Source organism: Pan paniscus, chromosome 4 (assembly GCF_029289425.2).
Source record: "Pan paniscus chromosome 4, NHGRI_mPanPan1-v2.0_pri, whole genome shotgun sequence".
NCBI lineage: Eukaryota > Metazoa > Chordata > Mammalia > Primates > Hominidae > Pan > Pan paniscus.
Genome location: NC_073253.2, coordinates 167,493,486 through 167,514,872, shown reverse-complemented (window position 1 = coordinate 167,514,872; position 21,387 = coordinate 167,493,486). Strand labels below are relative to the sequence as shown.

Here is a 21,387-nt window from a genome sequence, read left to right as displayed (position 1 = left end):
TCTTTGTTCAGTTTTCGGCAAACTCCAGCTGAGCACCTACTATGCACCAGGCCCTGGGTTCCATGCTGAGGATACAGTAATGTGGATGGGTGGATGGTTGGCAGGAGGGAGGGAAGGGAAGGAGGGGTGGTTGAACTGGTGGAGGGATGGATGGATGGATGGATGGATGCTTGATTGATTGGTTAATACCCCATCCCATTTCCCAAAAATAGTATTTGAGGTTGTTTCATCCAATATACCAAAAAACTGCCAAGTGGTTGAGACTTGGAGTCTTTCTCAGAGAATGCCTTCGTGGAGAAGGGGAGGCAGACTTCTTCCTAGCCATGCTATCGGGAGTTAAATGCCTTTGTTCCACTTTATACAGAGCAACGTGGTAGCTGAGAGCTAAGAGCATTCTTCTCAGGTGTGATAAGGGATCGGAAAGGGGGGACCCTGGGTCTGGATGAAGGATCAGAAGGTTTCCATAGAATGAGGGGCGTCCCGGGCTGAGGGGATCGCCAGGCACAGGCTGGGAAGCAGGAATGTGCGGTAGATTTGGGCCATATCCATTTGACATCCTTGGCACCAGACCCCAGCCCTTTTTGGGCAATGACAGATGCAGTGTCAAGCGACTCCCGTCCCTATTGCCATTCTCCCTAAAATACATTATATTCCCTCCTAATAAGCTTTCCATTTCCTGGATGACACAACTCTTCTCTCAGAAGCAATTATGGAGAAAGAGAAGGTGGGAAATTGCGTATGCACAGAGGAATAATTGAGCTCTCCCCTGGGGTTTATACATTTATATAAACAGTGGCCCAACTTTTTCTTCCTGCCACCCAAGATCATCCTCCACATCTGCAAAGGCCCCGGCCCATACCTTACCTGGAGCCAATGTGGACTTCGGAACTTCCAGAATCCAGCGCTCTTTAATTTCCTAGGGTGCCAGGAGGTTTGAAGGGGTTGATGAGGATCAGGGGTGCGAACAGAGATCCTAGAAGTGAAAAAGGATACCCCCTCTCATGGGCCTCAGTTTCCTTATCTGTAAACTGGGGTTGATATAGCAATCTGCCTTGTGGGATTATTATAGGATTTATAATCATATTTGTAAGACATCTAGAACAGTGCCTGGCACATTGTCAGTAATGTATGCTTGATGCCGTTTTTATTACTACTACTACTGTTACTTAAAATACATGGGTGCCCCTGACCAGCAGTAGTGTATTAGTTCATTCTCACACTTCTATAAAGAAATACCTGTGACTGGATAATTTATAAAGAAAAGAGGTTTCATTGGCTCATGGTTCTGCAGGCTGTACGGGAAGCACAGTGGCTTCTGCTCAGCTTCTGGGGAGGCCTCCGGGAGCTTTCCATCATGGTGGAAGGCAAAGGTGGAGCAAGCAGTTTTTATATGGAAGGAGCAGGACCAAGAGAGAGAGGGGCAGTGCTACACACTTTTAAACAACCAGATCTCCTGAGAACTCCATCTCGAGACAGCACCAAAGGGATGGAGCTGAACCATTCATGAAGGACCCACCCCCATGATCCAATCACCTCCCACCAGCCCCCACCTCCAACATTGGGGATTACAGTTCGACATGAGATTTGGGTGGGGACACAGATCCAAACCATATCAAGTAGAAATTCCAAATTCAAAAGCTCCAGTACCTTTGCTGCCCCTGGGTATGGGCCCTGTGTTCAACTTCACAGGCCCCACAGTCATTCTCTCTGCCTCAAGGAATGGCGTCGAGAATTAACTTCAGCCTTTTCCCAACCAGTCCATTTATAGCTCCTCTTTCTAGTTTAATAGGTACTGGCCAGAGCCATGGCATCCTACTAAAGCTGCAAATAGTTCCCGAGCCCCGGGGATAATTATATGTTTCTTAGAAAAGAGCAGAGAGAAGAGGAGCTGCCACTCTTGGGCTGGCAGAGTTTCTGGTTTCGAGTATGCAGAGACTTTCCCTAGAAGGAATGGGTGTGGGAGGGTAGAGAAGAGAGGAAAGAGACAGCTCTGGTTTGTGACAAACACAAATGTCCAGTCGGAACGGGCTTGATGAGGGGATTTGTCTGGAAAAGGGAGAAAAAGCTCTAATTTGTGGTGACTGCTGTTACGTCATTCACCTGAAATGATGGGGATGGATTTATTTATAGTTCAACTGGTTGGAAAATAGCATCTTTCTTCATTCAAACTAAGAACCCAAGCTGGGATTAGCCTTATATCTTATGTGACCTTTGAACACTTCCTTTATTTTAGAATAAGACTTTTGGATTGAATTTTAAAGGGATCTAACATTGACAGACTAACTCCTGAGATTTCTACACCAAAACTCTGCTTTGGAGAAGGCTTATCTGCCTCTGGCGTTTCCCAGTCATGGCTGGCTGGCTGGCTCCTACAGACTTTGGCTAATGTGGTCTCAAATTCTGCTCATCCTGCAGAAAATGAATCTTCTCACTAAAAGTCAAGAGATCATGCAATTATTTGAGGAACATATTTCTTCCTGATTTTTCTAACCTTTACTTAAAAGCATTCTTTGTTTACTGACTCTTTCAGCAAGATTGACAGTATAGTGAATTTTTGGAAGGAAAATCCCCTTTACCCTTCATCTTAAAAATTCAAGACATGTCATCATGAAGAAAAAATATGCCCAAACAGAAAACTTCTGTGGTAGATTAGGCACTGTACATCTTGAGAGTATTTTATAACACTTGATAATAAAAATCACCCTTCCAATGTCAGACTTTCCTCTTTCTCATCCCCTCTTCTCTCATATTTCCTGCTGGGCCACAAAAGTGATAATCCTTGCCTAGGAATCCTTTGATTTCACACTTGGCAACTCCTAGAATTTAGCTTTAGTTGCCTGCCGCAACATTTAGAGATTGCAATTATTATGGCATTATAGAGCTTGGCTGCAATATCACGCTCCACCAGTAGGTGTCTTCACTTAACAACTAAACGTCCTGAAGCCTAATTGGAGACTCCTGGTAGATCAAATGAATGAACTTTTTTTCATCAGTTTCAATAAGTTGAGTGCTCTGAGTGAAATGAAGCAACTTGCTCTGAAAGAACTGGTGCTGAAAAAGCAACTCCATGCATTCTCTGAACCACTTCATGGCAGAGAACTACAGTCTAAGCTACTGCCATGGAAAAACAGCAAGGAGATTGTAGTCTTGGACCTGGCCCCAGAGCAAGTCTTGGAGGAAGTGCCAGCCCTGAGCCCTGTGCCAGTCCGGGGTGTGCTCCAGCCAACCCAGAGTCACAGCCCAGAGCGCTCTCCCCTCCTCATTTCCTGGCTCTCTGTCTTGCTTATAGCAAATCTCATGATTCCTTGGTTCTGTCATTCTGTCACTGCTCATAGTTTTGCCAAATCCCATTGGCACACTGGTTAGGAGGGTTAGTGCAGAAACGCCCAGCGCATTCATCAGAGTCCTGAAAATTGTATGTGGTGCAACTGTGCCACCATCAGGTGTTAAAACTGGGTGGCAAAAGTTGAGCTTTTTGGACAGAGTAAACCTGACTTAACTGGATCTTCACTTAACTGAAGCCTTCTTTCTACTTATAGGCAAGAAGGAGTCATCTTTAATTTATAAGATTATAAATTTATAAGGATGCCTGGAGCCTTGTGTAGAGGAGGAAGGGTTTCTAGAAGTCTTCATTTATCCTGTGTTCATTCACCCCACAAATGTCTGTTGTACACCTGTGCTGGATGCTGAATGAACAAGACAGGTACAGTTATTCATTCAATATTTATTTAATGTATAATTAATTTATAATTTATTTAAACACCTACTAGGTGCTTAATAAATACTAAATGAGTAACTATCTGTACCTGGTAGTGCTCTAGATCCCCAGGTGGAAACCATTCTCACAGTCTGGTAGAAAAGAGACCTGTATAAACAAAACGAAATGTGAAGGAAGGCATTTGAATGCTCCCTGAGATAGGAAGTCATTACAGCTGGGGCAGGGTGGGGAGGGGTTGGGGGTTTTTTGTTAGTTTGTTTGTTTTTTGAGATGAAGTCTCACTCTGTTGCCCAAGCTGGAGTGCAGTGGCGTGATCTCGGCTCACTGCAACCTCCACCTCCCGGGTTCAAGCAATTCTCCTGCCTCAGCCTCCCGAGTAGCTGGGACTACAGGCACACACCACCATGCCTGGCTAATTTTTGCATGTTTAGTACAGACGGGATTTCAGTATGTTGGCCAGGCTGGTCTCAAACTCCTGACCTCATGATCCGCCCACCTCGGCCTCCCAAAGTGCTGGGATTACAGGCGTGAGCCACTGCACCCGGCAAAGCTGAGTTTTAAACTGTTCCTTCCTTCATTCAGACACTTACTGAGCCCTAGTAAGAAGCCATCCATGTTCTAGGCCAGGGGTTGACAAACTTTCTCTAAAGGGTCAGATAGTGAATATGTTAGCCTTTATAGGCCACATACAGTCTCTATCACTACTACCACCAATAATAACAATAGTTCTTTCTCATTTTCTCATTCCTCTTCTCCTTCTTTACAGCTCTTAAAAAATATTTTTAAAAAAACAAAACAAACAAAACAAAACAAAACAAAAAAATACATAAAAACATTCAACCAGGCGTGGTGATTTACACCTGTAATCCCAGCAGTTTGGGAGGCAAAGGTGGGCAGATCACCTGAGGTCAGGAGTTCGAGACCAGCCTGGCAAACATGGCGAAACCCTGTCTCTACTAAAAATGCAAAAATTAGCCAGGCATGGTGGTGCATGCCTGTAATCCCAGCTACTCAGGAGGCTGAGGCAGGAGAATTGCTTGAACCCAGGAGGCAGTGGTTGCAGTGAACCGAGATTGCACCATTGTACTCCAGCCTGGGCAACAAGAGCAAAACTCCATCTCAAAAAATATATATATATTTTTTTTTAATATTATATATTTAAAAATATATATTATATATAGCATATATAATATATATTATAAAAATGTATTTTATATATTTAATATACATATATTATATATTAAATATATATGTGTATTATATATATTAAATATATATGTATATTTTATATATATTAAATATATATATATATAAGCATTCTTAGCTCCCCTTGCACCAAAACACATCACGGGCCTACAAGCCGTTAGGCAGTATGAATATAGCAGTGAACAAGAGACTGTCCCTGCCCTTGTGGCACTTCTCTTCTAGAGTAGAAAAGTAAACAAGGAGACAAGTAAATATACAGAACCTATGACAGTTTTTGAAAGCACTGTGGAAGAAATAAAACTGAATGAGGCAGTGCAAGGCAGGCAGGGAAGGTCTCATTGATAAGATGCCACTTGAGCAGGAACCTGCAGGAAAGGAGAGCAAAGGCTATGCACATATCTGGAGAAGACTGTCACTAGCAGAGGGAACAGCAAATGCAAAGTTCCCTGCAGTAGAAACAGGCTTTGCATGAGAAGGACTGGCAAGGATGCTACTGGTCAGAGCCTAGCAACCAAAGACATAAGTGAATTAGGTTTGACTGCAAGTAGCAGAAAATCCAAAATAATTGTGACTTAAACAATTGAACTTTTTTCTTCTTAGTTCAAATCCCAGAGATAGTCCAGGAGTGATAGAGTGTTCAATGGTAGCAGGGACCCAGGCCCCCATCTTGCTGCTCTGCCATGCAACACCAGCATTCCCAAGGTTGCTTATGACCCAAGATGGCTGCTGCAGCACCAGCCATCACATTGACGTTTCAGCCAGTAGTAATGAGGAAAGGGTGATGCAGAGCCAGTTACCTCCTGGAAGTACTCTTACCAAGCACATGTGCGCAATTCCACACTTATATCCCATTGTCTGGGGCTTAGTTACATGACCACTCCCAACTATAAAGGAATCTTATTCCAAGTGGCCCTGTGCCCTGCCAAAGCTCAGGAATTCTATTACTATAGAAGAAATAGAGGATGGGGGATAAGTAACCATCTGTGCCACATTGGGGAGAGTGAAGGAGATAAGGTCTAATAAGGTATCAAAAGGCCAGGCGCAGTGGCTCACAACTGTAATCCCAGCACTTTGGGAGGCTGAGGCAAGTGGATTGGTTGAGCCCAGGAGTTCAAGACCAGTCCGGGCAACATGGTGAAACCCCAAATCTATTTGAAAAAAAAAAAAAAAAAAAAAAAACTGATGAGAGGGGGATTAGACAGGGCCCTGTAGGCCACAGAGGGTTTTCACAAGTGAGGTAAGGACCATCACAGGGACTTCACCTTTGAGAAACATGTTCTGACACATCTTTTAAAAGGATCACTCTAGCTGCTATATTGAAAACAGATGGCAGCCGGGCGCAGTGGCTCAAGCCTGTAATCCCAGCACTTTGGGAGGCCTTGGCAGGCGGATCACTTGAGGTCAAGAGTTTGAGACCAGCCTGGCCAACATGGGTGAGACCCCATCTCTACTAAAAATACGAAAATTAGCTGTGTGTGGTGGTGCATGCCTGTAGTCCCAGTTACTCGGGAGGCTGAGGCTAGAGAATCGCCTGAGCCCTGGGGGCAGAGGTTGCAGTGAGCTGAGATCGTGCCACTGCACTCCAGCCTGGGCGATGGGGCAAGACTCTGTCCCAAAAAAAAAAAAAAAAAAAAAAAATGGCCGGGCACGGTGGCTAACACCTATAATCCCAGCACTTTGGGAGGCCACAGCGGGCAGATCTCCAGGTCAGGAGATCAAGACCATCCTTGCCAACATGGTGAAACCCCATCTCTACTAAAATACAAAAAAATTAGCCAGGTGTGGTGACATGTGCCTGTAGTCCCAGCTACTCAGGAGGCTGAGGCAGGAGAATCGCTTGCACCTGGGAGGCAGAGATTGCAGTGAGCCGAGATTGCACCGCTGCACTCCAGCCTGGCAACAGAGCAAGACTTCGTCTCAAAAAAATAAATAAATAAAATAAAATAAAATAAATACATAAATTGCAGGGTCAAGGCTGGTACCAGGGACCAGTTAGGAGGCTAAGAATAGGTGGTTCCCATTGAAATAAGAAGGAGAGGTTGAGACATCCCAGGCAGAGAAAATAGCCTCTGCAAAGGCACCTTTGTGCTTTGCAGGTGCACCAGGGATGAAGTGGCCGAAAGACAAGATCAGAAGGCAAGCCGAGCCCATGGCAGGTGCTGAGCAGGGAGTGGCATGATCAGAGTAGCATTTTTGAGCAAGCATTCTGGCTGCTGTATGGAGGGCAGACTGGAGGGGCAGGACAGAGACCAGTTACAGCATCTGCCTCCCCTCCCCTCCCCTAGCCCCAGGGAAGCCCCTCTCAGACCCTGGGGCAGAGGGTGTGGCTCCATGAGGACATGGTGAAGCCAGGTGATGAAGCACTGCACAGAAAATCTGTGTGAAACCTGCGGCTCTGTGAGGAAATCCTCACAGCCACTCCCTGACCCCACACCAGCCAACGACTGCCTGCCTGGAAGACGTGGGCATGTCTCTTTGAGCATTAACCTGGGCAGCAGGTGCAGGCACCAACCTGGCTGTGAAGTGGATGCTTTTTCTCTTTCCTTTCCAGTTCTTTCTGTCAAGCTGAGGCACAGGGAAACACACTTACCTGGTCCAGCTCACCTGAGGGCCCAGACAGAAGGGAAACTGCAATCCTGGGGTTTTGAGCCCTCGGGCAGGCTGTATCCTGGGGTAGATGCTGGATTGGATTCAGAGAAGAGTGAGTCTAGTGACCAGGACACAGGTAGTCAAGAACCTTCAAAAGCCAGCATCCTACATTCATTCATTCACTGGACAGCACCTTCAAAGAGGTAGTAAGTGCCAGGTGGTTCAGAGGCAGTCAAGGCCACTGCCCTCAAGAAGCTCATTGTTAATGGGGCCAGCAGGAAGGGGGCGTGAAGCAGCCCACTCTCAGGCCACTGCTCACGTGGCTGGGCTGGCTTGGGGGAACTGTCATCTTGAGTCTAGAAAAAGTCGGCCCTGCCACCTGACCTCGGGGGAAGTGGAGGATGAGGAGAGGGCTGGAAATAGCAGACAAGCCTTGAAACACCCAGAGATGTCAGACTGAGCCTGACCAGGCCCTCGGGGAAGGAGAGCCCGCAGGCCTCAGACCACCCTTCTTCCTCCGTCATCTTATCTTTTCTCACTGTCGTGCCCCAACACCCAGAAGATCCTGGAGTCAAGTGGACAGAGTCCAGCTTTGTCCATAGCCAGCTGTGTGATCCAGAGAAAGTCACTTAACATCTCTGAGCCTCTGTGTTCCTGCCCACAAAATGGGGGTGGCAGTACCCAGCTTGCAGGGCAGCTGTGTTGGGATGGTTTCTGTGCTGTCTGTAGGCTGTGATAGACCCTCATTGAGGCTGCTTCCTGCCCGATCTTCTGAACCATCAGCCTGCATCTTCTGTTTCTTTCCTGCTCTCTCTTCCTCTGTTCTCCTCATGCTTTCTCTATGCAGAGTGCAAGCAGCAGGGTTGTCCCCAGCCCAAAGGCCCTCCCATTTCTCTGTTACCCTCAGGCAGGGAGGGGGAGTGGCCAGAGCATGGGCACAGAGCCAAGAAGCAGTACCCTTCACCCAGCTACAATGCCCTATTCTGCTTTTTCACATCAAAAATCCAGACCGCATGGTTCTAACAAGGGGCTTCTGTGCTGCTTCTGGTTGCAGAGGCTGGAGTGCAGTGGTGTGCTGGTGGATGCTTAACTACCAGCTCTCCAGTGGAGAAGCCCTGCTTTGTAGCATTTGCCAATTTCTGTGGTGTAAATACTCCCACCATGGCCAATTTCGAGCTACCAACAAGACACCACCCAACAGAGTGGGGAGAGATGCACAAAGTCAGCTCTGTGCGCTGGCTGTCCCACACTGCTCCACAGTTGGGTGGTTTTGGTTTGGTTTGGTTTGGTTTTTTGGTTTTTTTGGGCGGGGAGCAGAGGACGGAGTTTTGTTCTGTCACCCAGGCTGGAGTGCAGTGGTGCGATCTCAGGTCACTGCAACCTCTGCCTCCCGGGTTCAAGCGATTCTCATGGCTCAGCCTCCTGAGTAGCTGGGACTACAGGCGCGTGCCAGTATGCCCAGCTCCTTTTTGTATTTTTAGTAGAGACGGGGTTTCGCTATGTTGGCCAGGCTGGTCTTGAACTCCTGACCTCAGGTGATCCACCCTCCTCGGCTTCCCAAAGTGCTGGGATTACAGACATGAGCCACTACGCCTGGCCAATTGGGTGTATTTCGACACAAAAATGTGGGGTTTCCTGGATATTTTAATGATTTATAGGAACAATAGGAAAGATTATTTTGAATCAGAACTTTTAGAATACCAGGACCCTCCTGTGACCACAAATGTCTGGCTGCCCTTCCCCCACATTTAGCCTGCTGCTCTAAAAGTCACCCAGCTGCCCGCTTCTCTCTGGGGTCTCTGAACTCAGATGTCCTTGCTGTTTAAATCACCTGTATTCTGCATTATCTTTTCATTTATTTGTCAGATATGTCTTAGCCCTTAACCAGGGCCGCACGACTCCCAGGAAGCTGTCCACCCTGAATCCCATGGCACAGCCTCCCTGGAGCACCTCTCTACTTCATTCCCTCCTGCTGCCAATGCCCTGGTTCAGGCCACCTTCACCTCTTCCTTGACAACTTCATGTCTACCAGCTAGTCTCCTGCTTTCTTTCTTGCCAACCTCTGATCCATTCTCCACATGGCAGCCAGAATTATCTTTTTAAAGATGTAACGCTTGTCATTCCTTTCTCAAAGCCCTTAATTGACTTTCTATTTCAAGGTTAAAAGCAACCCAACTTCTTTACTTAGCCCCAAAGGCCCTGCCTGATCTGACCCATGCTTGCCTCGGGGACCTCACTCAGAACCACTCTTTCCATGCACTTCCTCACCTAGCCTCCTTCCAGTCCCGAAGACCCCAAGTCCTTTCCCATCTCAGAGTGTGCCTACGCTGCTCTTCCCCCATTCTCCTCATGACCCCTCCTCCTCTCTCGGGTCCCTGCGTTATGTCACCTCCTTAGGGAGGTCTTGCCAGCCACCCCGTTAAATGTAGCATTGTCTTTCCCCTTCATTCTCTGTCCCAGCATCCTGGTTGTTTCCAGCAATTTTTCATAAACTAACGCTTACATAATTCTATATATTATTAATTATATATACTTATGTACATGTCTCTCTGTGTGACTAGATTGAGTTACTTGAGGCTGGGAGTCATAGCTGTTTCATTCACCGTTGTACTCTTTAGAGTATCTGGAACATCACTGGTGATTTCATAGATTAATAGGCGAGTGATTTTGGATGGGTGATGAGATGGTTGATGGATGATGGTGTTTAATTGGATATATCATGAGTGGATAGATGGTTGAATGGACGGCAGATAGATGAATGTTTGGATGGATGGATGGATGGATGGACAGATGGATGGAGGGATGGCTAAGTATGAATGAATGAGCTTTCCCTCTAGGCTGTCAACATCTTCAGGGCAGGTACCATATCTTAATCAACTCTGAACCCCCAGTGCCTGCAAATAGCACTTGGTCAATTTTGGTGGTTGAGTAAGCACATGAATAGAACAATGAATGGATGAAGTCACCCTTGAGACGAGTCCTATAACTGCTTCTTTTTTATTTGGAATGTCCTCTTGACCCGCCCTACTGCCCTGGCTCCTGCTCTTTCATGCATGAGTGGTGGCCAGATGTCATGTCTGTTTCCTATCCACAGGAGGTGACCAAACCTCAGTGGACCCCATGGTCCTGGAGCAGTATGTGGTGGTAGCCAACTACCAGAAGCAGGAGAGTTCGGAGATCAGCCTCAGCGTGGGGCAGGTGGTGGACATCATCGAGAAGAATGAGTCAGGTGGGGACCTAGACCATCTCCCTCTCCCACTACCTGCCACCAAGCCCCTAGGACATGAAACATTTGGAAACTCAGAAACTGAAATGGCCAGTCCAGACTGGCCAGTTCCCATAGATCCTGCTGAGGGTCTCCTAGAAAGAGGCCCCTGTTTGATCACTGTGCTTGAATATCCCACCTGGCCACCACTCACCATTATCCTTCTGGCTCAGATGGTACCGATTTGTTCTGACGTTGACATTTTATAAACATTCCTTCTGGTTCTAAAGCACTGGCAGACAAAGTCCGGCATTCACTGGAAATGTGCTCTGTTGATTTGCCTTTGCTTACCCATGGGAGTCTCCGAGAAGGCTCCATTGCTCTGGGCTCTCATGGGACAGACACATTCCCTGTCTCCGTAGCCTACCTGCCCATCACAGGGACCACTGGTCATGGACACTGGCTGGGTCTGGGACAGAATGTGGTATGACTGAGACACTTAACCTGGATTTCCATCAGAATTCCACATTTCACAGTGGTTCATGTGCCTTCGTTCTCTGACTGTTAGTTTTCTTATCTACAAAATAAAAACTTCTGCTCTAAAGAGTGATTGTAAAGATTAAGTGAGGTAAGATACAAAGAGTGCTTAAACTTGTGCTTAGCACACAGTAGATGCTCAAAAAAATGTGGGTTTCCTTCCCCTTTGCCTTCCTTAGCTACAAAGCAGCCATTGCACCCCATTGAAGGCAAAGAGCAGGAAATAAGCAGATCCTCCCTGGGAAAATGCAGTGGAAACCACTGGGTTTGTTGTGGCTAACATGTGACATTAGCTAATCCTATCATTAGTGGGTCAGTCTCTGTGACAGCCCAATGGCTAGTTGAGGTCCAAAGAAGAGGAGAAAGATGATGTTTCTAACATCATCTGGATGGTGGTGGCATTAGTCATGAGACCAGCGCCAGCCAGCCAAACTTCCTTGGTTACTCAACATAGGAGTTGCCATCCCTGCTTCACAGCTGATGCAACCATGACTCCAAATGACTCAGTCACTCACCCCACATCTCACAACAGCCTGCAGAGCCAGAATTCGAAACCAACTCCAGCAGCCCCTAAGGCCATGTGACTTTCCAATTCCTGAGAATGAGTGTGTGCAGATTGTATGATGTGGCTAGGACACAACCATGGGGACGTAAAGACAGGAGCACCCACTGCCCTGGGCCCCCAGCTTGCAGGAAGTCAGGAAGCTTGGGTGACTGGGAAGAAGTGTGGGGGCCAGGAAGAGTGTTGGTATGTCCAGAGGGCAGCAAGAAGAAGGGAGAGGGTGAGTGGGTACATCTTCAAGTAGCCAACACACTGATGACATTTATTTTTAATTATATTGTACTTATCCAAGTAATACGTGGATACATTGTTCTTAGAAGATTAATGATGAAACTAAAATCTATTTTTTCTACCAGCTTCAACCCTGACCCCCTTTCTGAACCCTAGATAGCCCTTCTATCCATTAGGTATGAATCTTTCTTGAAAATGTTATATACACATGTGTGTATGTGTGCATGTGTGTACATGTGAATATATACACTCACACATTCACAGGTACTCATACATATATACTTGTACATATACAAACACATCATATTTTGTATGTATATATATGTATTTTTGTGGGTTTTTTAAAAACCCAATGGTGTCATTGTATACATTTTGATCTGCAACTTTTGTTAGTTACTATCTAGCTCCTCTGATACTTTTTCACATCTGTGTAGTATTCAGTGCCCGAGTGAGCCATGTTCATATATTCGTATTCGTACTCCAGTGTAAACATGTCTGTGTGCACGTCAGTGTTTCTTTAGGTTAGATTCTAAGAAGTGAAACAGCTGGACCCTAAGATACACATATTTTATTTATTTAGTTTTTTTGGAGACGGAGACTCGCTCTGTTGCGCCAGCTGGAGTGCAGTGGCATGATCTCGGCTCACTGCAGCCTCCGCCTCCCGGGTTCAAGTGATTCTCCTGTCTCCTGTCTCAGCCTCCCAAGTAGCTGGGACTACAGGCAAATGCCACCATGCCTGGCCAAGTTTTGTATTTTTAGTAGAGACAGGGTTTCACCATATTGGTCAGGCTGGTCTCGAACTCTTGACCTCAGGTGATCCAGCCGCCTCGGCCTCCCAAACTGCTGGGATTGCAGGCGTGAGCCACTGTACCTAGCCAGGACACACATATTTTAAATTTTAAGATACCACCAACTTGTCTGCTTCCAAAACAGCGGCTGTTTTGATTTATCCTCCCTCCAGCAGTGTGTGAGGCATTAGTGAAAATGGTTAAGAGCTCAGAGACCTCCTGGGTTTGAATCCTGGCGCTGCTGCTTTCTGTCTTCGTGACTTTGAGAGAGTTGCTGAGCCTCGGCTTCCCCATCTGTAAAATGGCAGCAATAATAATACACACCTCATAAGGCTGTGGTGAGGATCTAGCAAGCTAGGAGTGGACGTGCAGCACTCGGGACAGTATCTGACACATCACTGTTGCCATTGCTATCATTGTGTTATGACAGTTTCCTTATCTTCATACAAATATTTACAAATACAAATCTTTAGAAAATCGTAGACCCACCATGCATGAGCCACCGCGCCCGGCCGACAGCACATATTTATTATCTAATAGTCTGTGGGTCGGAAGTTCAGCATGGTCTCACTGGCCTAAAATCAAGGGATCGACAGGGCCCCATTGCTTTCTTTAGGTTCCGAATAGGATCTGTTTCCTTGCCTTTTCCAGATCCTGGAAGCCGCCTTGGCTCATGGCCCTTTCTTCCTTCTTCAGCGCCAGCAATGTTGCACCTCTCTGTGTCTTTCCTCAACAGCCACATCTCCCCATGACTTGTGCCTCCTTCTTGCATATTAAGGACCCCTGGGATTACATTAGGCCCACCCAGAGAATCTGGGATAAACTCCCTATTTTAAGGTCAGCAGATTAGCAACCTTAATTCCCTAGTGCCACGTAACTTCATGTATTTACAGGTTTGAGGGATTCGGACACAGACATCTTTGTGGGGAGGGGGTCATTATTCTCCCTCCCACAGGCCCCATGCAGGCCCTTCTCATTGGGGAATGTCTGAGCCTGGGTGAGAGGCCTCTGAAGCAGATGCTAAATCTGCATCTAAGGGCCTTTACAGTCAAACAGCCCCGTGCACACGTCACAGCTCTACCACAGCCACGTGAACTTGGACAAGTCGGTTTGCCTCTTTGAGCCTCAGTTTCCTCATGTGTGCAATCGGGATGATAATGTGAAGATTGTATTTAATGCAAGTGAAATGATGGGTGCATCACACATCTTAGTGAAGGTGAACGTTCTTTATACTTCTTTTTTTTTTTTTTTTGAGATGGGGGTCTCACTCTGTCGCCCGGGCCGGAGTGCAGTGGCACAATCATAGCTCACTGCAGCCTTGACCTCCTGGGCTCAGGTGATCCTCCCAACTCAGCCTCCCGAGTAGCTGGGACTACCAGCATGCACCACCATGCCTGGCTAATTTTTAAATTTTTCGTACAGACAGGGTTTTGTCATGTTGCCCAAGCTGGTCTTGAACTCCTGAACTCAAGCAATCCACCCAAAGTGCTGGGATTACAGGCATGAGCCACCGTGCATGGCCTCTTTATTGTCATTTAGGATGACTTTACTCTTCCCTGTCCCAGGCTCAGGAGCAAGTTTCTGGACCTGCTTTTAGCAGTTAGCAGGTAACATTGGTAGTTGTGTTCTACCAATAAAATGGTAACTTTAGCCTTACCCTGTGCATTGACTGGTACAGTGGCTGAATAGATTATTATGTTCTGACCCCCGGCCTCATGCTTGACACAACTAACATCATTCTGCACTCTCACTTCCCTAGGTTGGTGGTTCGTCAGCACTGCCGAGGAGCAAGGCTGGGTCCCTGCAACGTGCCTCGAAGGCCAGGATGGGGTGCAGGATGAGTTTTCTCTGCAGCCTGAAGAAGGTAGGGAGGAGCTCGAGCCTCTGCTCGCTGGGGAGGACCTGTGCAGTCATCGCCTATACTGGGTTGCCTTTTCACCCAATCTCTTCTTTTGGCCTCTGCCTCTGTGTCTCAGCAGCTCACTGGCTGAGGCTCCATGGCCTGTGAACCAGAAACCAGGCCATGGTATTAGAGCTGAGGGGCAAGCCCGCCCTCTCTTAGGGGCCTTTGGTAGCAACCTATGTGAGCCTGGCCAGAGCTCGAGCCCTAACCCTTTCATGGGACCCCAGGAGGGCCCCAGCCTGATCGCCAAAAACAGTTCACTATTCCTCCCTCGAATTATTCTGGCGGCCAAGGTGCTGGAGCTGCTTCAGCTCATTTGCAAGACATCTGACCCCATCTGTTTAAAAACCTCTGCTTTCTCTGTGGGTTTAAGTGGTCCTGACCAGGGGTCCCCCTCCACTCACCCACAGACACACTTCCGTTGTTTCCCAGAGAACCTTCCCTCCACATGTCCTGAATGGTGATTCCTGCCATGCCAGAAATGCTAAGTCCCAGCCAACTCCCTTTCCCCACTAGAAGCATTCCTAAAACTAGGGCAGTTAGTGAGTTCACTTCACTCATCAGCAGGGGCTTAGGAATCAGACACACCTGAATTTTAATCTCAGCTGTACCACTTCCTGGTTGAGTGGCCTTGGGCCAGTAATTTAACCTCTGTAAGCCTCAGCCTCTCATCTAAAAATGGAAACAATGATATCTATATCATAGGATTTTTGAAAAAATTAAATGAGATCCACATGCAAAGAACCTAGAACAATAAATGACCAGTAACAGTTATTATTGTATCAGCAATACCTGACTTAGAGTTGAGTTGTTTTGGCTTTTAGTTGACTGTTAAGAGAAAGCATGGAGCCACATAAAGCATATCTTTATCAGAAAAGAGGATGAGGAGAAGGGGGAAATTTCTGTGCTCAAAGGTTAGCAAAGCATTGACATATGGTTTTTGCATTCAGTTGTATTACAGCTAACGCCCCTCAGTAAAACATCTGTTGGTTTGCTCTGTGTTTGTGAGGCCCGCCAGGCACTGTGGGGGGTAACACAGGGTTACCATCAGAATCAACTCAGATTAAGGGGTCATGATGTAGTGCATGGAAACTAGAGCCCCTGAGATGGTGAATGATGACCACCATGAGAGCGCCTCTGTCAGGCAGTCATTGCTGTCCCCATTTTACAGATGAGGAAACAGGGTCTGAGAGGTCGGGAGACTTGCCCAGGGTCACACAGCTAGAAGATGGGAGCGAGACCACATTTTCCTGAGTTTGTACATTTATTTTCTTCCCTCGACCACAGGTAGTACTTTCTATTTTTTATTTGAGACAGAGTCTTGCTCTGTCTCCCAGGCTGGAGTACAGTGGCATGATCTCGGCTCACTGCGACCTCCGCCTCCTGGATTCAAGTGATTCTCCTGCCTCAGCCTCTCGAGTAGCTGGGATTACAGGCATGCACCACCACGCCCAGTTAGTTTTCGTATTTTTAGTAGAAACGGGGTTTCGCCATGTTGGCCAGGCTGATCTCGAACTCCTGACCTCAAGTGATCTGCCCACCTTGGCCTCTCAAAATGCTGGGATTACAGGCATGAGCAACTGTGCCTGGCCCTTTTTTTTTTTTTTTTTGAGATGGGGTCTCACTCTGTCACTCAGGCTGGAGTGCAGTGGCATGAACACGGCTCACTGCAGCCTTGAATTCCTGGGCTCAAGTGATCCTCCCACCTCAGCCTAACACCTCTTTATAATCATGCTAGGAATGGAATTATGTCTGCTAGAAGCCTCTTCACCCAAGTTCACGGTTAATACTCAGGAACTTGGTCTTCCTAAGATGCCTGGGGCTTGGATTAGACTCAGAGGTAATGCTCTCCTGGATGGGGACATGTGCTTGGTGCCACCTTTGCCTGTACACATTGTGGTGCTTTCTTCTCACCTCTGCCCTCTGCCCTTCCTCCCACATGCTGCCTATCCAGTCTCATGGAGGTATTGGTCTCTGCCCCGGCCCGTGGGCCGCCGCCGGACTCTGGGGGACTTGTATGCCATCAGCTGGCGTCAAGGTGCCTACCTCGGAGTTTTCTTCCCCGTTTGGTGTTTGGAGCCAGGTCCCTGCACCTGCATGAGCCTCCCTGCTCTGGGACTGCCCGTGCCTGTTGCATGTGAGAAACAGTGATCTCGTCTGTCTTGTGTGACATGTATGTTGTTGGCATGTGGGTTTGGGAGGAGTGAGCCTTGGGTATTTCTTGGCCTTGGGGATTTAAAGTTTCTCAGGTTAAAAATGATGCCTGTGGGTTTCTATAAGGCTGAACCAGTGACCTCTTCCTTCATTCAGGCTCATTTGAGTTGCAAGGGAAAGAAATCCATGTAAACCGGGTTAAGCAAAAGGGGAAGTGTATTGACTTATATCACTAAAAGCCCAGGGTAGGGCTAGCTTCAAGCAGAGCTGGATCTGGGGGTTTGAAACTGTCATCAGGACCTGGGACTCTCTCACCACCTCTCTGCTTGTTGGCACCATTCTCTCGTGATGACAGCAGTTCCAAGTACCTTTAAGGGACATCACCAAAGAAGGAGCTTCTCCTTCAACACAAGTCCTAGGATTGTTTCCAACTGACCCAGTAGGGTCACTTGCCATCCATAAAACCAGTCACGGTGGCCGGGAGTTGCAACACTTTGGCCAGGCCAGGGTCCCACACCTACTCCTTCCCTCCAGGAGGTGGTGAGCTTGGCCTCACCTAAGCCATGGGGACAAAGGCTGGTAGCACCACCAGAGGAAGGGCAAATGCACGCTAGGGAGGAAGCCCCCGCAGGCCTGCAGTCTACAGGGTCTTCCACCCTCTGCTGTGTGTGTAATCACTGAGCAATCCATGGATCCCAGAGAGGGACTCGGGTGATAGAAAATCCATCCCTGGCTGGGCGCGGTGGCTCGCACCTATAGTCCCAGCACTTTGGGAGGCCAAGGCGGGCGGATCACGAGGTCAGGAGATCGAGACCATCCTGGCTAACATGGTGAAACCCCATCTCTACTAAAAATACAAAAAATTAGCTGGGCGTGGTGGCGGGCACCTGTAGTCCCAGCTACTCGGGAGGCTGAGGCAGGAGAATGGCATGAACCCGGGAGGCAGAGCTTGCAGTGAGTGGAGATCGCGCCACTGCACTCCAGCCTGGGAAACAGAGCGAGACTCCGTCTCAAAAAAAAGAAAAAGAAAAAGAAAATCCATCCATGCAACTCAGCTGAAGGATGCAGGACCCCAGGAGTCCAGGCTCAGAGAACTGACTGCACTCGTTCTGGGACCCAGGTGGCACCCTTTCCCACCTGGACCAAACAGAACTTCTGTGCATCTGGGGTTGGATTCTTCCCTCCACCCCTCCCAGCCCAGCAGCCTAGCCTGCAGCTTCCGTGAAGGAGGGGAACGGCGGACTGTGCTGAGCACAGGATATGTGCAGCTTGAGTCAGCTCGGCCCCCGCCGAGCAGGTCAGCAGGCTAGATCAATAAATAAATAAACGCCCTGTGTGTTTTCCGCCTCCCTCTGCACCAGCTGGGCAGGCCGCGGACGGCATGTGGTATTTTCCCAAAGAGATAGCGACTGCAGCAGCATATTAACCATGACACCAGGCCACAACTGGCTCAGGCACTCACCAGGGGCGGAAATGTAACCAAAACAGGAGAGCCCTCTCCTCGCCTTGCTGGGCTCCCTTGAGACACACATCCATTTTTCTCCATTTCAGCTGCCAGAGCAGATAACACTGGGGGTGGGAGCTGTTCTAGCTCTGTGGGACACCCTGCCAGAGTGCAACGCTGAGCAACCCGCCCTGCCGAGCCCAGGCCCTCCAGGGCTACTGTGGGAGGGACGCAGCTGGGGGCAGCTCTCAGGGAGGAGGGTGAGGCCATAAGGATGGTCCCACAGTTTCAGGGGTCGGGGGACCGCAGAGAGTGTGGTAGAAGACATCCCAGTCACACGAATGAAAGTTGAAGCTTCGAGCATGGTTGGATTCAAAGACTTGAACATGATTAATAAAAAGTGAAGATCAGCTGCCGGCAAGGTAATGAAAATTGTGCACCGTGTCCGCAGTAGTGATTTCAGCCTGAAACCCTCCACTGCCAAAGTTCAGCTTCTCCCTGAACTCTCCACCTGCAAGAGCTAGTAAGGAGCCACAGACAGCTTAACCTCCTCTGTGTGAGCAAGGTGGCTCCCACCCAGCCTTCAGGTCTTGCTCATTTACTGCATATTGACTGATTTGCTAAACATTCCAAGCACCATGCCCAGTGCTGGAGACACAGGAATGAACAAGACAGACAAAGCCCTGCCTTCCTGGAGCTCATATTCCAGCAGAGGAAACAGACACACACTGAATAAAACACAATAAATAAGCTAAATACATGTCGTGTTACAAGGTAATTCCTGGTATGGGTGGGGGGCAATAAACCGGGATAAGGGGTATGAGAATGCCATGCATGGAAATACTGTATAAGGTGGTCAAGGAAGGTGAACTCGAAGCACAGATTGAAGCAGGTGAGGCTGAGTGTGTGGCGCTGAGGAGTTTCAGAGGGATCAAGATCTACCCTTTGTCCTGTGTTCTGTTGCTGCTTGCACAGGGCTGTCCAGGGCTAGGATTCCTTCTCTGAAGGAAATCCTCCCCCGACGGGCAAGGGCATCACGGGGATTACGGCATCCCAAGCCTCTTGGTGTCCTCTTCTGACTCCAGCTTCCTTTTTCCCCACAGAGGAGAAGTACACAGTCATCTACCCGTACACAGCTCGGGACCAGGATGAAATGAACCTGGAGAGAGGGGCTGTGGTGGAGGTCATCCAGAAAAACCTGGAAGGCTGGTGGAAGATCAGGTACCAGCCGCTGCCCCCCACGGTTGCTGGGTGGGTTTGGGGTCACGCTGGGTGGGTTTGGGGTCACATGGGCTCTGGCCTCACAGAGGTCGGTAAGTGATCGCATCTGGGCGAAGTTTCGGCCTGAACCATGAAAGGATACTTCTCCTCTGTGTTGTGTGGCCTCCCTCCCTACCCATGTCCTTCCCTAAAAGTCCATGATAAGCAAAACTTTCTCCAAACACACTGAACCACAGATAGCAGCAACCCCATTAAGCAAGGCTGGTTTCCACCTCCAGATGTTTCTCATAATGAGGAGTTGGAGGCCAAAGCTGCCCCATGTGAGTGACAGCCCCCTCCCACCCCATTCTGAGAACAAGATGGTGCATGAACACTCATGGACTGTAATTCATCCTAGGCTGATAATCTGCCCTCGTCTCTCAAAGTCCAATGGTAAAAGCAGGGCGTCTGCATTCCAAACACCTTTCACCTATGTGATGAAATCAGAGCCTCACAGGCAGGCAGGGTGGCCAGCTCGTCCTGCCTTGCCTGGGACTTGCCCAGTTTTAGTAATGAAAGTCCTGGGAACCCCTCCTTGATCACCCCCAATAGGCAGGGTGTGACCACGGGAAATTAGGGCAAGAGAGGAAGCCGAGGTCCCTGCGATCTAGTGTCTGCGCTATGATGTGTGGCGGGACATTCGGGCCATTTCCAGGAGGCTGAGCATGTAGCACTGCATTCATTCATTCATTCAACAAACACACACCAAGAATCTCTGTTGGGCCCAGCCCTGTTCTGGGAGCTGAGGAGTCAACAGTGAGCAAGATACAATAGCTCACACCACCTGGTACAGAAGACAAACTCATAAACGGTGATAGAGCAGGGGGTTGGCCGTGTTGGAGGGATGCATGGGGACTTTGGTACACAGAAGAGGGGCTCCTCAGCCTGGGGGTCAGGAAGGCTTCCTGAGGGAGATCTCAGAACCTAAATTTGAAGACGGATAATGATAGTAATAATGTATTAGTCTATTTTCATGCTGCCGATAAAGATATGCGCCCCAGACTGGGAAGAAAAAGCGGTTTAACTGGATTTACAGTTCCACATGGCTGGGGAGGCCTCAGAATCATGGCAGGAGGTGAAAAGCATTTCTTACATAGCATCGGCAAGAGAAAATGAGGAAGAAGCAAAAGTGGAAACCCCTGATAAATCCATCAGATCTTGTGAGACTTATTCACTATCACGAGAATAGCATGGGAAAGACTGGCCCCCATGATTCAGTTACCTCCCCCTGAGTCCCTCCCACAACATGTGGGAATTCTGGGAGATACAATTCAAGTCAAGATTTCGGTGGGGACACAGCCAAACCATATCAAATAGCAGACATGGGCCTGGCACGGTGGCTCATGCCTGTAATCACAGTACTTTAGGAGGTAAGGCAGGAGGATCACTTGAGGCCAGGAATTCAAGACCAGCCCGGGCAACATAGCATGATCCCATCTCTACATAAAAATCTTTTAAATTAGCCAGGCATGGTGATGCACGCCTGTAGTCCCAGCTACCCAGGAGGCTGAGGCAGGAGGATCACTCGAGCCCAAGAGTTTGAGGCTGCGATGAGCTATGATGGTGCCATTTAAAACTTTTTAAAAAAGGATAACAAACATATATTGAATAGTATGTTATCTTGCTGCATAATAAATTGTCCCAAAAGTTAGTGGCTCTGGAATTCAGCAGTGGCTTAATTAGACTCAAGGTCTCTCCCGAGGTTATAGTTAGGATGTCAGTAGGGGCTGCAGTCATCTCAAGATTTGATTGACACTAGAAAGTGACAGTCAGGATTTCAGCCCATTCCC

At 48.2% G+C, this 21,387-nt stretch overlaps 1 protein-coding gene across 6 annotated transcripts in view; it reads left to right on the top strand.

The window, feature by feature from the left end:
* Positions 1-21,387, top strand: part of SH3PXD2B (SH3 and PX domains 2B) — a 129,716-nt gene that overhangs the window by 81,048 nt on the left and 27,281 nt on the right. For 3 of the 6 annotated variants that reach the window (XM_034960967.4, XM_003814025.6, XM_063604705.1), the window contains 3 exons: positions 10,608-10,742; positions 14,596-14,700; positions 19,441-19,558. In XM_034960967.4, the coding sequence (XP_034816858.1) occupies positions 10,608-10,742; positions 14,596-14,700; positions 19,441-19,558 (358 nt within the window). Of the gene's footprint in view, positions 1-174; positions 3,704-10,607; positions 10,743-14,595; positions 14,701-16,693; positions 16,778-19,440; positions 19,559-21,387 lie in introns of those variants that run through there. The other 3 variants (XM_034960966.3, XM_034960965.3, XM_063604706.1) reach the window with 3 other exon arrangements.